At 35.6% G+C, this 14179-nt stretch overlaps 2 protein-coding genes across 2 annotated transcripts; one reads left to right on the top strand and one right to left on the bottom strand.

The window, feature by feature from the left end:
- Nucleotides 1–9040: 9040 nt before the first annotated feature.
- Nucleotides 9041–10996, bottom strand: LOC129572718 (uncharacterized). Its single transcript, XM_055452734.1, has 3 exons — nt 10915–10996; nt 10456–10631; nt 9041–10348 (listed from the first exon to the last, which is right to left on the bottom strand). Exons 1-3 carry the CDS (start codon nt 10994–10996, stop codon nt 9041–9043), a joined length of 1566 nt encoding a protein of 521 aa, XP_055308709.1.
- A 424-nt stretch (nt 10997–11420) lies between these two features.
- Nucleotides 11421–12394, top strand: LOC129572717 (uncharacterized). The gene is made up of 3 exons (XM_055452733.1): nt 11421–11573; nt 11738–12019; nt 12107–12394. Exons 1-3 carry the CDS (start codon nt 11421–11423, stop codon nt 12392–12394), a joined length of 723 nt encoding a protein of 240 aa, XP_055308708.1.
- The last annotated feature ends 1785 nt before the right edge of the window (nt 12395–14179 follow it).

The following is a 14179-nucleotide window of genomic DNA, read 5'->3' as shown; positions in this document are numbered from 1 at the left end:
TAGGAGTAGGAGTATGAATTATACTCTCTTACTCCGCCCACCTGTAGATATTGGTAATAAATATTTTTTTGACTTGGAGTTTCATTAATGTTGTGTTCTTTGCATGCATTCTTGAGTTGTTGAGGCGAATTCGAATCCATTTGAATCGATCAATATGACATTCAAACACTAGATGGCGTATACGACAAACGAACTAAAAAGTAATGAAAAATTCTAAATACACATTTCCATTACATAATGGAAAAGACAAATTTCAATTACATTTGCATTACTAATGGTAATGTGTAATGAAAATCACCATTACATCTGTCATGTAATGCGTAATGGAAGAAAATGTATTTAATTACGCGATTTAATGATTACTTTCCAAGTTTGAATGATCTTGTTGCCTATTATAATAGTTGTGTGTATGTCACATTGAATGTCCCCATGCTCTTCGCTCCACACACACACACACACACACACACACACTCGAACTATTGTCACATTTACACTTCGATTCATGCCATCTCGTTCGTGTGCGCTCACTCACTTTGGTCTCTCGGTCTTTCGGTTTCAATGATATCCATCCCGTTGAAATTGTTCCGAAGAGAAACGGCTGTCCCTCTTCAATCAGTTGGCGTTGTTTCAACTTCCTTACTCTCACAATTCGAAGTAGGCAAACCGTCAGAAGTAGTACGGCAAAATAACAAATTTCCGAAGTAATTTTTTCATTGGAGGTAAATTTGAATTCAGTGGAAAAAAGCCCCTAACAGGGCATTTGAAGAGTGATAAAACACACCAAACACGTATAATTAGTGAGAAATAAATCTTTTTGATTGTTTTTTTTCTTCAAATTTTCATCAATTGTGTGTTGCAGCAGTGAACAGTGAATTGAATCTAAATTCCAAATGGCACAAAACATTGAATTCCTAACAACAACAAGATCGCTTAATAAACGACGAAAAATGACACGCAGCACTCTAGGCGAGGGACACTCAAAACAGTCATCGTACATATATTGAGCGGGCACTATCGATGCGTTAATTTGTGTGAGTGCGATTGTGTAAACGACAGTGTTCATGTTCAATATGAACATGATGACATGTACGATGACAGCTTCGAGCATTCCACGCGTAGAGGCGTCTCGGCGTCTTACGTCAAGTCTTTCCCGTGTATTTGTATACGAAGAAAGCGACCTTGACAACAATCATCTCGAATCATCTTTGCAACACGAAAAAAGGCCAATTGAATTTGTTGTTTAGCCTTCTTCGGCTATCACAAGATACGATTTGCAACTAGTTCTGATTTTGTTTTCATTTTTTGACAATCGGTTGTCATCACACTGAATGTTTCATGCACAATCGTGTTTCCGCACACCAACGTGATCACACACAATGAACGCAAACAAACGAAGTGTGTGCAAGGAATTGCCACATTCAAAGAGCGCCAGTTGAAATAAATCACAGACAGCTAAATTGGTAGCGAATGCGCTTGGCAATGATGGAAATATTTTTTTTATTCTTAATGTGTTCATTCTTTTTCGATGGCGAGAATGAACACATTAAAAATAAAAAAAATATTTCCATCATGGAATTCGAACTTTTGCCCACTCATTTGCCAAGCACATTCGCTACCAATTTAGCTGTCTGTGATTTATTTCAACTGGCGCTGTTGTACCCTTTGAATGTGGCAATTCCTTGTACACACTTCGTTTGTTTGCGTTCATTGTGTGTGATCACGTTGGTGTGCGGAAACACGATTGTGCATGAAACATTCAGTGTGATGACAACCGATTGTCAAAAAATGAAAACAAAATCAGAAATCGTTGCAAATCGTATCGTGTAATAGCCGAAGAAGGCTACACAACCAATTCAATTAGCCTTTTTTCGAGTTGCAAAGATGATTCGAGATGATTGTTGTTAAGAATTCAATGTTTTGTGCCATTTGGAATTTAGATTCAATTCACTGTTCACTGCTCCAACACACAATTGATGAAAATTTGAAAAAAAAAAACAATCAAAAAGGTTTATTTCCCACTAATTATATGTGTTTGGTGTGTTTTATCACTCTTCAAATGCCCTGTTAGCGGCTTTTTTCCACTGAATTCAAATTTACCTACCGAATAAAAACATTGGTGGTAATTCAACATTTTACCTCCAATGAAAAAATTACTTCGGCAATTTGTTATTTTGCCGTACTACTTCTGACGGTTCGCCTACTTCGAATTGTGAGAGTAGTATTACTTGAAATCTATTTGTTCTAACGTAATCTCTGAGAACATCATAGAAACCGTCGCGAATAAATGGCTCTGAAATTCTTCAAATTTGCTATGAGTGAAATACTTTCTACTTTATTCGAAAATCTAGTTCTAATCTAGCATTGAAATTGTTTAATCTCTTACTCTTTATGGCGTTGTTTAATCTTATACTTATAATATGTTGATATCTGCAAGTTCTGTTGCAACCTCTCCAAATTCGGCGTTCTAAATTAAGCCAATAATTACTTTTTACCATTACCAATGTGTAATTGAAATACAATACACAACATTTTCTTTTCGTCAGTTCTCATTTAATTTCTGAACAAATATTCACAAGAGTTAATCGTATACGTTAGTTTTTTAATCTTAGGTATGCTGTCCAAAGCACTATATATAGTTTCGTTTTTTTTTCAATTTCGTCAATCACGTTTCCGGTAATCGGTTGACAATTTCTTGTATTTCCGTCTTTCCTTCGTATCTCTCCGAATTTTCTCGTGATTTCTGCAGCATTCAGAAACATTCGTTTCATTTTTATCATTTTTTCGCTTTAAAAATAAACTTGCCCATAAACTTGGTCTTGATTGAATTGCTTGATAGTGGAACTGACTCGACATTACGCGGATCGAGCATGATTCCAAATCGTTTTCTAAAGGCATCTTCAGCCCCGACCAAAAGTGCCTGGCAGTGTCGTGCGGGTAGATGTCATAGCTCCCACTGTTCCGTGGACTTCCGTGTCCGTGCGGGTCCCGTTTTGTATAGTTAACTTTTGTTGTGTCTGTAAACGGCGTTTGGATGAAATCAATGTGTCTTTTTTTATTTGGATGCATTGCCAAGATGTGTAGTTCGAGTTTTCTAAATTCACATAGTATTTTGTCACAGTGTGGGCAAGGCAAACCCATTTCTTGTATAAGATCAAATGATTCCTCGTTAAATGACTCATTTTGATGTTGCGTTCTAACATGGTTTTTAATTGTATATCTTGATGCGGATAAGTATGTGCATTTGATCATTGGGCATTGTAAGTAATAATTAGACGCATTTCCTTGTTTTACCGCATATTCGGAGGTTTTGATTAATTCGGTTTTGGCCATTATATGTGTGAACAAAAAATAACCTGCCGAATGCATTTCGGCCGAGGTTAACTTGAAGTGGTTTCGGCATAAGTCTCTTATAATCGATATTTCTTTTGCACTTGACGGTTTTGTGTAAAAATTCTGAAATGGATGAATGAAACCACAAATTATTTAAATGTCGTTCATCGAAATCGACAGTTGTTGCGCGAAAAAACGATAAGCATAAACGTCATAAATGTTGTCCAAACATAAAAATTGAACATTCACTATTATTTGATAAATTCTTACCGTATTGAAAAACGATTCTTCCATTCCTTCATGCCCTAGGAAGAGTAGCGTTAAAAACTCTGCCATTGCTCCCGTTTTTTCGTTCAATTGTGATTCATCGCTTTCTAGCGGTATGTAATATGATGTAAATGTTTTTGCGTGTTCAATGTTCATCAAATTCGGACATACGTTTAGTATCATTATTGTCTATATGACGGACTCGATATGAGTTGCGCTTGTACATAGTTTGACTGCTTGAGCCGATATAGGGTTTCTTTGTTGGTATCGGAATATTGTAGTAAATATCGGCATGTTCCTTTCCAGGCGGCAATTGTGTCGCAGGCTTTAGTTTGAGAATTTGTGCCACGACTCGCATTCCATCGTCAAACACAGTTTCATTCATAACGAGAACATGACATATTTGAAACGTCTAACTCCATCTACGGATTTTTCCAGCAGTTGTGTTCTATTGAGTTGCGATTTCAACTATTTTAGGGCGAAATTATCTCAAAAGTATGCTAAAATGAGTTATTTGTCATGCGAACGCTCAAACGACTACTGTTAATGTACGCACTGATTCAGTATACATGCAATGGTTACTAGATGACAAATTTACAATACACTCGATTGCATGTATTTGCGCGTACATTTCCGGTAGCCGTTTGAGCGTTCGCATAACAAATAACTCATTTTTGTATATTTTTGAGATAATTTCGCCCAAAAATAGTTGAAATCGTTATATATCTACTCGATTCACAACTACTGGAAAAATCCGTAGATGGAGTTAGACGCCCGTACCAAATGTAATGTATTGAAACTCCATATACATGCTCGGAGTATGGTTTCATTATGTACGTTTGGTATCATTTATTGCACTTTATTCAATTCCATATTGCGAAGACTGTCCGGTTTGAGGTCATTGAATTTGAGAGAATCTTTAAATCGGTAGCCAGTGAAATTGCGCTCCAATATCAGTGCACGCTTAGCTCTGAACACTTTCTCATTCGGATCGTCGAATCTTCTTATTTTTGGCCGGGAATTTTCTGATCCATTTACGTAGACACAAATGAACCATCACATTTAAACCCTTTTCCAAGGACGATTTTATGACGTTTGCCGTCTGAGATAATTTTTTCATTACCATCACCGACGGCTTTTTCATGTAATTGTGCGAATTCGTCATCTTCTTCATGCAATGGTGCGAAATTGTCAACTCCTTCGCTTTCAGGCGCTTCCTCTTCTTCGGCTGGTGGGTCATAATGTGGTGATTCGAATGATTCTTCGTCGGTAAGTTCCCCAAGATTATGCGAAACCAGGGCATTGGCAGCAACGGCCTCTAAAACAACAGCGCGTTCATATCAGATTATGTTTTCAAGTCTAACAATTTCATTGGCTTGGTGTTGCTTAAATTCAATTTCTTTTCGCGTAAACCTTGAAAAATAAAAATATATTTGAAAAAAAAATAGGCATCATATACAAAATTCACTTACTCGGCTAGTTTTTCATTGCGTTGACTGAGATTCCCATGTGGTTCCCATGTCTTCTCATCGTGCCCTTCCCATTCGATGTTGTATTGAACCCCTTTTTCTTCGTGGACTCGTATACCTAATATTCGATCTATGTTCCAGTATCTTTGCACTTGATTTTTTGTCTTCTTTTTTTCTGTTCATTTCTGGAGTCTTTGGTGTTCGAGAACGAAGAATGGGCGCATCACCTCTAAGGCCTGGCTTCTGATAAGTATAGCCCAAAGGTGGCGGCACAAAGGTTCGTTTTGCGATTGCGGGTTTTTGACTTTCGCCCGATTCTAGTTTCGCCAATGCTTCGCTGAGTTGAACCATACTCTCCAATTGACGTAATTCAATCAATTCAATGTTGCATGCGAAAATTTGCTCCCCAAACAATATCATTTCGAATCCCGTGCTGGCCGCGCACACTTCAAAACTATTTCACAACTACAGCTCCAAACATAATAACTCAAGACCAAATTGTAATAATAACAATAGCCGAAATTCGCGATCGCGTCATCGTCATCATAATGAATTTCCGATTTCGGCATCGCCTCAAGTGCAAGGGTACACAAAACTCATGTCAACGCAAAACAGTAAACTGAACACTACCCTACTGAATCAGTTAAATCCGCAGCTGACACAAAAACAAAGATTAAGGCGTACCATAAGCCATGTTGAGAAGTGGTTGGCGGAAGATCAAACCGCTGCGGTCAACATTTTGACGGCAAACAATATGCTTGACATCTCGAAAAATATCAATTGCAAAGGGAACAATTTGTACAAAAATGCCGCATCGAACAATGTGAATGCCGTTGGCGTGGCGGATAAGTTAAAAAAAAATGAAAAATTGGCGAAAAAACTCAACGATGTGGGTTCACCGTCAAAGAAGACATTCAAAAAACACCAAAATCATCATTGTCATCACGAGTGTCTGGCGATTCGATCCAATGGGTACCTGTTGATGGTTTCTGGTTGTTCGTGCTGTTGTTATTCGGTGTGTGTTCGTTCCACGACATATAATCGGACTTACTCAGGGAATAGTTAATTCGGTGTTTCCTTAGTCGGCGTTTTTTTATTTAACTTTTATCTACACGCGCATCGCACGTCTATTCTCCTTGACGTCCAGAATGAGAGAGCCTAAAACAAAACCTCTCTGTCAATCGGTGTGTCAAACTATTCAGCGCCATTCTTATGTTAAAATAACAGTGAATCAAGTCCAAAATGGTGAACCAAGATTTGAAAATGTGAATCAAAAAATTCCAAACGGTGAATTAAGAATTCACCAATAAAATATGAATTTAACTCGATTTAACGTCTATTTTTAAAAAAATTCGCGGTAAGCGCGACGTTCAAACGGTGAATTTATTTGATGTGATGAATATTGCGGGGTAGATGTCTCTGTTCCGCGGGCTTCCGCGTCCGTACGGATCTCGTACGGGTTCCGTGCGGAGACGGAGTTCCGCGGAACAAATTGAATTCCGTATCCGTACGGAACTTGACGGAACTTGCGGAACTTGACGGAAATTGACAGATCTTGACGGATATTGACGGAATTTGACGTAACCCAACGGAAGTTTACGTAATAACTCACTGTACAGAGAGTACGTTACAAATTTCTGTATCTATGAGTAATTATCCCTCAGTATGGATAGTGTGCGTACTAAAATAATCCGTGTCGGATAATCATCTGTGTCGGACCGATTTCAACTCTCAAAAAATCGAAAAATCCTCAAATATACACTTTTCATGGTTGGTAATCTTAGCGCAAAATTATTTTTTCGCCAAAATAAGGGGAGTCTTCTCAGTCAAAAACTTTGAAAAATGATTTTTTGAGGTACCTCCCGAACAAAAGTTACGTTTTGCATGGCAAATTATCATTTTTTGTTGGGGAGGTAGCTCAAAAAATCATTTTTTCAACTTTTTGACTGAGAAGACTCCCCTTATTTTGTAACACAGGTAGTTAAAAAAAACTAGTAAAACACGGTAGTTGTAAACTAACACAGGTAGTTAGAAGTGATACATGAACTTGATTGAATTTTTCAGGTTACTTACGGTTACTTAAATTCATCAACTAAAAAAAACAAATCCAATAATTACCCGCGTATATATTCAGATATGATAATTCCCAAAAACTATCAAATTTCTTTTCTTCAGCGATTACCAAAATGATACACACAACAAGAATCATTAGAAATAATTTCATCTTGAATAAACCCCTTTGCAATAAATCTACTGGACAAAAAACTGTAAAAGACCACACACTAGCAAGAATTCTCAGTGATTAAATAGAGAACAAAACCTAAAAGCTGTTGTTTGCGCGAGAAATAGAATCGAATTGAAATTTAATTTTTTCTTGATTCGTTTATTATTTCTTTTGTCAAATTTACAAAAAGAGGTTTCAATGACAAAAATAATCAAAGCAAAACTATTAGATTAAGAATCTTATTAAAAGCACGTATTGGTAAATTTATAGTTGATTTGGTTTATCAACATTTATTATTTTTATTGACAAAATGCAATGTTCTGCTTAGTTACTAAATAATACTTACTTGGCACAAAAAAAAACATGAAACAAAAAAAAAACAATAAATTGACAAGTATTTTGTGAAAACGTGAAAAAGTCACGGTCTGTGCGATGCTTTGCAATTTGCAAAACATGTTAAAGTTTCAAACTTCAAACACGACTCTTCCGTATATCATTCATGGGTGTTTTACCCAAGTTTTGTTGTTTCTAATCAACGATTCATCATGCAACGTTCAAATTGTAACGTATGCGTGTTTACATAGTTTAAACATTTATAAAACGATTTGATTTTTCTTCTGATAATTTCAATTTTTCTTCTGGTGTTTCGTTTGTAAATACTTGTTGAATGATGTTTCGGTTCACAGTGTTGTACAAAACTCATTTTACTACTATCTAGATTAAGATAAGATATGCATCTGTCAATAAAAAAATATCTTTTCATCTTAAGATAATTATCTTATCTTCAATGAAATAGATAAGATTATCTTTCTTATCTTTTTTAGATAAAACAAGATTAGTTTCTATCGTATATGATTCGCTTTCGATCATATCATATGGATTTGGATAGTTGAAAAAAGATCCACATCTGCTATTCCCTTACTCAACAATTGTTCACTGCCTGAACAATGCAACTTGTACTTTCAGAAACGTTCAATTGATATTATAATTTATAATTCAATAGTTTTAACAATTTGTTAATAATAAATTGCCCAAAATCAAATAAAAATTAAGAACGTGACTTTTTATTAACCAAATGAAATATGTTTATTTTGGATCAACTTTAGCTTATAAGCCAAATCACTTTCCACTCATTAATTTGTTGTTATGTTTTAAAAATATTGTTTGTTCAAAATGCTCCGCGGAGATACGATTTCTGCGAGGCGTAAAAATCATGAGGGACTGGCTGAACACGCGCTCTACCGCGGCTGACGACGATAATGTTGTGTTGTGTTTGAAGAAAATTGTACGTATGGCGGGGTAGCGGTTCAACATTTTGTAATCACTATCACCGTCCATCAAGTACGCGACCACCTCTGCTTCGATTTCATTCTCAATAGAATTGCTTCGATTAATCCGACGGGAATTGAATCTAAGAATAAAACCGTCGCTTTGTGTTACACTGTTTGATTCAGGCTCATTGTTGCGTTCAACCGTTTTATATTTTCGGCATTCAGCAATCAGCAACTGCTTGGCAAATATGAAATCATCATCATTTGCAATAAAGTCACCTCTGATATTTGGTATGGAAAGCGCAGCCAGTATTAGGTCTTTGTTATCCGAGTTGAATTTAAAACAGTTGTCAAACCTCTTCTTGATCACCTTTAAAGAATAATGAAATAAATTATTAATAATAATTCAATAAAATTAACAGTTAATAACTGTTAAATGCTATCACAATTGACATTAGCAAATACGCAGTTTGTAATTATTACTGATAGTAATAATCGACAAGTACCTCCAGCATTGTTTGCTTGAAATCGCCCAGAAGGTTGCAATCAACATCAAACGATGATATCTTGTGCTTCATGGAAAATATCACAGGCAAGATTAATCCTTGGCTGCAATTATATTCTCCTTGGAGCGTATCTAAAGCTGAAGCTATCGGTTGCATAACCTTTACATAATTCTCCATCACGGATATATCACTTTGTTCCAATATCAACAAATGATTCGCTGAACGTAATTCAGTTTTCAAACGTCTAATCAAAATGTTGATTTTATTCCTTTCATAGATCGTGTCGCTCTTGCAAATATCAACAATTTTATTAATCGCATCGAACTTTGAATTCCATCGTGTTTCGCAAGGAACTTTAAGTGAACACCCCAACTCATTTTGACAAATCGTCTTAGCATAGCAACTTCGGTTTGTGGTATTCCAAAGCGCATGTAATTTATTGTAAGTTTGTTTAAATGCTCTGTTGGCCATTGTTGGTAGCATATTTTCAAAATCCTGTGATGCGAGGTTGAGAAGATGTGAGAAACAACGTCGTTGAGGTGGCAGTTTAATTTGTGGCTGTTCATTTGAAAGGCGTCCTCCAAAATAATCGTCAGGTTCAACATTTTGTACGACATCAAACTGCAAAATTTCATTTTGGAATAATTCTCCCGTTTCTGTTTGCATGAATTCGTGCACCATATCTAACGATTCCTCCTCATTGTTCCCACTAGAACTAGTAGTTCTTGTCTCATGTTGCTCACTACTAGCAGTAGGGGCTGTATTCGTATCATCATCATACTCATCTTCAGGTGAATCTTGCATAATGACGTCAGTTGTGTTGCCGAATTCCTTGAACATCTTACAAAAGGCTGAACCACCATCGGTGACGATGTGAGTTATTTTTTCAATATCAATTTCGAAATCTTTGAAAATTTCGTCTAAAGTTTGCGCCAAATGTAAATAAGTTTGTCTGGCGTACATTCGTTTGAATGCCAGAAGAAATGACTCGCGTTTGTAATGCTGATTCAAAAAATGGATGGTTACTCCAAGGAAACTTTGTCCTTTGCTCGACCATGCATCACAAGTTACGCACAAAAATGATTGTTCTTTTAAGGTGTGCTTGAGCGTAGATTTCAATTCGTCACATTTTGACTGGAGTGAAGCCATAAATTTTCGGCGACTTGGCATAATCACCTTTCTTCCACTGGCAGATTCTAATAACGCTCGAAGCGATGGTAATTGTGATATGTGGAATGCAAGGTTTCCGTCGACAATGAAATCGACGAGTTTTGATGCAATCTGTTGAAGAATTAGAATTTCTAATTCAGTTTTATTCGTTATTGAATATTTTCAAACCACAAATTGTAGTCTGCAATAGATTTAATTTAGCAATGCTAAATTATTACCTTCTCGTCACTAACGGGTGCTAACATATCTGCTATTCGTGGCTGTTTGGATTTATTTCCATCAATATTATCATTGTCATTATTGTCTTCTTGCTTCAAATATTGTTCCAAGTGTAGTAATTTTTCTGGATGTTTTTTGTAATGGCTTTTAAAGTTTCCTGTGCTGGTAACATTTCCTTTACGAATTTCTTTACATTCATTGCATTTAGCAGAAATTTTTCCATCTGATCCAACGTCAGAATCTAATGTATAAAAAGTTCCGTCCAAAATTTTTGGTATTTTCCTTTTGGGTCTTTTCGCAACAGGAACGTTATCAGATGCATTTGATTGTTCGTTTTGTTCTAAACATATATAAATTATAATTTAAAAGTTTTAAATTATATAGCAAATTATTTACAATTTGTAAATAAAAACAGCTGTTTTTAATAACACTTGTGCATTGCACAGTGTTCACATTACCTTCTTCATTTCTCGTTCTTTTGCCTTGCATGAGGTACTCATAAATACGTTGACCAGACCTCGTTAATCTGGCTTCGGTCATTTTGTATTAAAATTAAATAGAACACACAAAACTATACTAACTTTTATAAACTTTTTGGCAAAATAATATTACACGCAGACAATATATTATTCAATACTCAATGCTCAATGTCATTCAATGTTATGAAGATAGTTCACAAATATTTTTTACTGGAAAATTGTGACAAATCAGTCACAAAAACCGGCATCACTGGAATCGTTCCAGCGCGAAAGTGTGCGAGTCAACTCATTTGACTTAGCTGTCATTACCTTAACCTAACAAAAACACATTTGATTGTTATTGCACGTATTCATAGTTTTTTTCAACATGCCACGAAAAGGATCTAAAAAACCAACTCAAAATAATAAAAGTAAGTTTATTAATACTCACTAGAATCTATTTTATGTATTTCATACAAGTAATATTATTTTTAGTTCATAAGTACATGACAAAAGAACTTCATTTGGCGAGTGTGAACACGAACCAATCACCACAAGTAGGAATGGCACAAGAAGATGAAAATCGTCTGAAACTCCAAACAATCTGCATAAAATTGCGAAATTTGTCAACGCATGATATTGAGGAAATAAACAAAAAGGTGATTTATATGATATAAATTATATCATAAAGTTAAATATGCTGAAATCCAATCATTGATAGATGATTTTTCATATCAGACAGACTGAATAGTATGTAGCGCATATCAACACTATTTTTTGATGCTCTAAAACAATATAATATTAATAATACTATATTTTGCAGTTGTCAAGTCATGGACTTAAATCAAATTCCAAACGAAAGCAAAAATCTGATCCAACAGATAACGAGCCTAAAAGAAGAAAACTGACAGAAAATAATACAGTAGTTCGTATCACACGCTCCAAATCTCGATCGCTTGGATTGTTGATAGACAAAGAAAAAACGAAAGTTGAACAACCGAAGACATGCGATAAGAGTATTCCAAAGCAAAATGTGCTGACCGACATCCATTCAGCTTTGACCGAGCAAACCGCATCTCAAACTCGAGCAAATGCTGCGTCTCAGGTAGTGTAATTAGTAATTTTTAACTATTATTATCAATAATAGTTAAACAATAGTTTTTCGAATAAAAATACAAATTGTATTTTTCAGGTTATGAAAAACAAAAAAAGTATTTCCAGCAGACCAAAGCCATACGATAAGAACAATTTGAAGCGAAATTGCACAGAGAAAATTCCATTCGAAACCCGTACAAGTCGTGTCACACGCTCCAAATCTCAATCGTTTGCTCTGTTGATTGACGAAGAAAAAGTAAAAGTTGATGAACCTAAGTCACACGATAAGAAAATCTCAAAGCAAATTCCGTCTGACAACCAATCGGTCCCGATTGGGCAAATTGTAACTCGAACTGTTGCGTCAACTCAGTCTCAGGTGAAGTGAAATAGATTCTCATCTGATATTAATAATATCAGCTGTTAAAGATCAATATTATTGAAGATACAAATTGTATTTTTTTTCAGGTCAGCGAATATCCGATTGTGCACAATGATTCAACTTCGATTGGGCGAACCCCCATAGAAAGTAGCGAAAATGCAATCGCACGCATCGACTTTTCAGTTGATGAGATAGTTTGGGCAAAAATCAAAGGTTTTCCACATTGGCCGGCGAGAGTCAAAGCATTTTGTGGAAAAATGGCAATTGTTGTTTGGTATAACGACTACCGTACTACAAAAGTTTATCGAACACAATTGCATAAGTTTCTCCCGAATTTTGACGAATTTTCGAAAAAATTCGACCAAACAATTGGACTGAAAGCAGCAGCACAAGAAGCGCTCATTACTTATGGCCATCGTTTTGGAAATTGTTTTTATTGATTTGAGTGATTCATAATAAAATTTCTAATAAATAAAAATAATCAATTTGAAGTAAAAATGTTTGAATAATTATGCTATTATTAATAGTGATATGCGCGATAAAATTATAATTTATAATTTTAAATTTCCAAAAGCCAATTTCGACATAGGTTATTATTAAAACCTTTTTTCCGTTAGGGATACTACGCTGCGTAGTCTATGCATACAATGATGGTAATATAACATAATGTCATGACATTTCGCCTTAAATGTTGTGTTGCGATGCACAAGGTTTGCTTGTTGACAGTGTTTGACAGTTCCTATGAACATATTCAATTTCTCATTCAATGTGTACTGAACGATTTAAATATTGAACGGAAAGAAAAATTCATTAGAATAACACGAATACTACAGTGTTCACTGCTCAGATATATTGAAAATGTCGTTAAATATAGCTGATTTAGCCGAAAATTTGGAAAATTCGGTTCATTCACAATTGACTGTGCGCCGAGCTGGTGAACTCAAGATTGAGGAATGGTCCACTTCTGAAGTGTGCTTTCAAAGTTACATTGAAACAATCATGGGAATCATTAGGAACGAGCGTTTCGGAGAAACGGTGAAAATTTCGGCGGCTATCGCAATGAAAAATCACGTTACAAAGAATTGGAAGGTAATTGTTCATTTATTATTAATAAATGAATTGGTTTAAAAAAATGCGAGAATAAATTATTCATTCCAGAATTACACACCTTCTTTGAAGTCAACGTGCAAAGAAACAGTTGTCCAGCTGTTATTGGCAGAAGAAACTGACAGAATCGTTTCAAATCAGTTACTGGAAATCGTGAGAGTAATTTCCAAGGATGACTTTCCTTACGATTGGCTTGACGAATTGAAAATTCGAATTGATGCAAACGAAGTCGGTGTACTCCAGATTTTCCATGCAATGTTCAAGAAATTTCGGTATGAATTGGCCACATATCGGCTATGGGAAGAAGTCGAAAGGAGCACAGTTATGGCGAATCTACTGACAGATTTACTCAAGCGATTCACGTTCACGTCAGATCGAGCCAATGGCAATTATTTTCAAAAGTTGCTCTTCACAGTAAACATAATCCATTCACTCTCATTCCACGATTTGCCAGAGGAACTTTACAAACAATTGCCATTGATTATGAACGTATTTTGCATAATTTTGTGCTTACCAGCTAGTGTAAGTAGTAACTTATTATTAATAAGTTTTATTGTGATTAGTAATAACAAATATTGCTTGAAATAAACAGGATAACAAGAAAATTGGTTTGATTGAAAAGCTCCAATCATCGGCATGTTTGGCATTCGCTCATTTTGCCGATCGCTATACGAAAGAGGTCGA

This window comes from Sitodiplosis mosellana, unplaced genomic scaffold (genome assembly GCF_009176505.1).
Source record: "Sitodiplosis mosellana isolate CC-2019 unplaced genomic scaffold, AAFC_SMos_1.0 Smas_scaffold_5431, whole genome shotgun sequence".
Classification (NCBI taxonomy): Eukaryota; Metazoa; Arthropoda; class Insecta; order Diptera; family Cecidomyiidae; genus Sitodiplosis; species Sitodiplosis mosellana.
The sequence above is the reverse complement of the archived record's forward strand: the minus strand, read 5'-3'. Positions and strand labels throughout refer to the sequence as shown.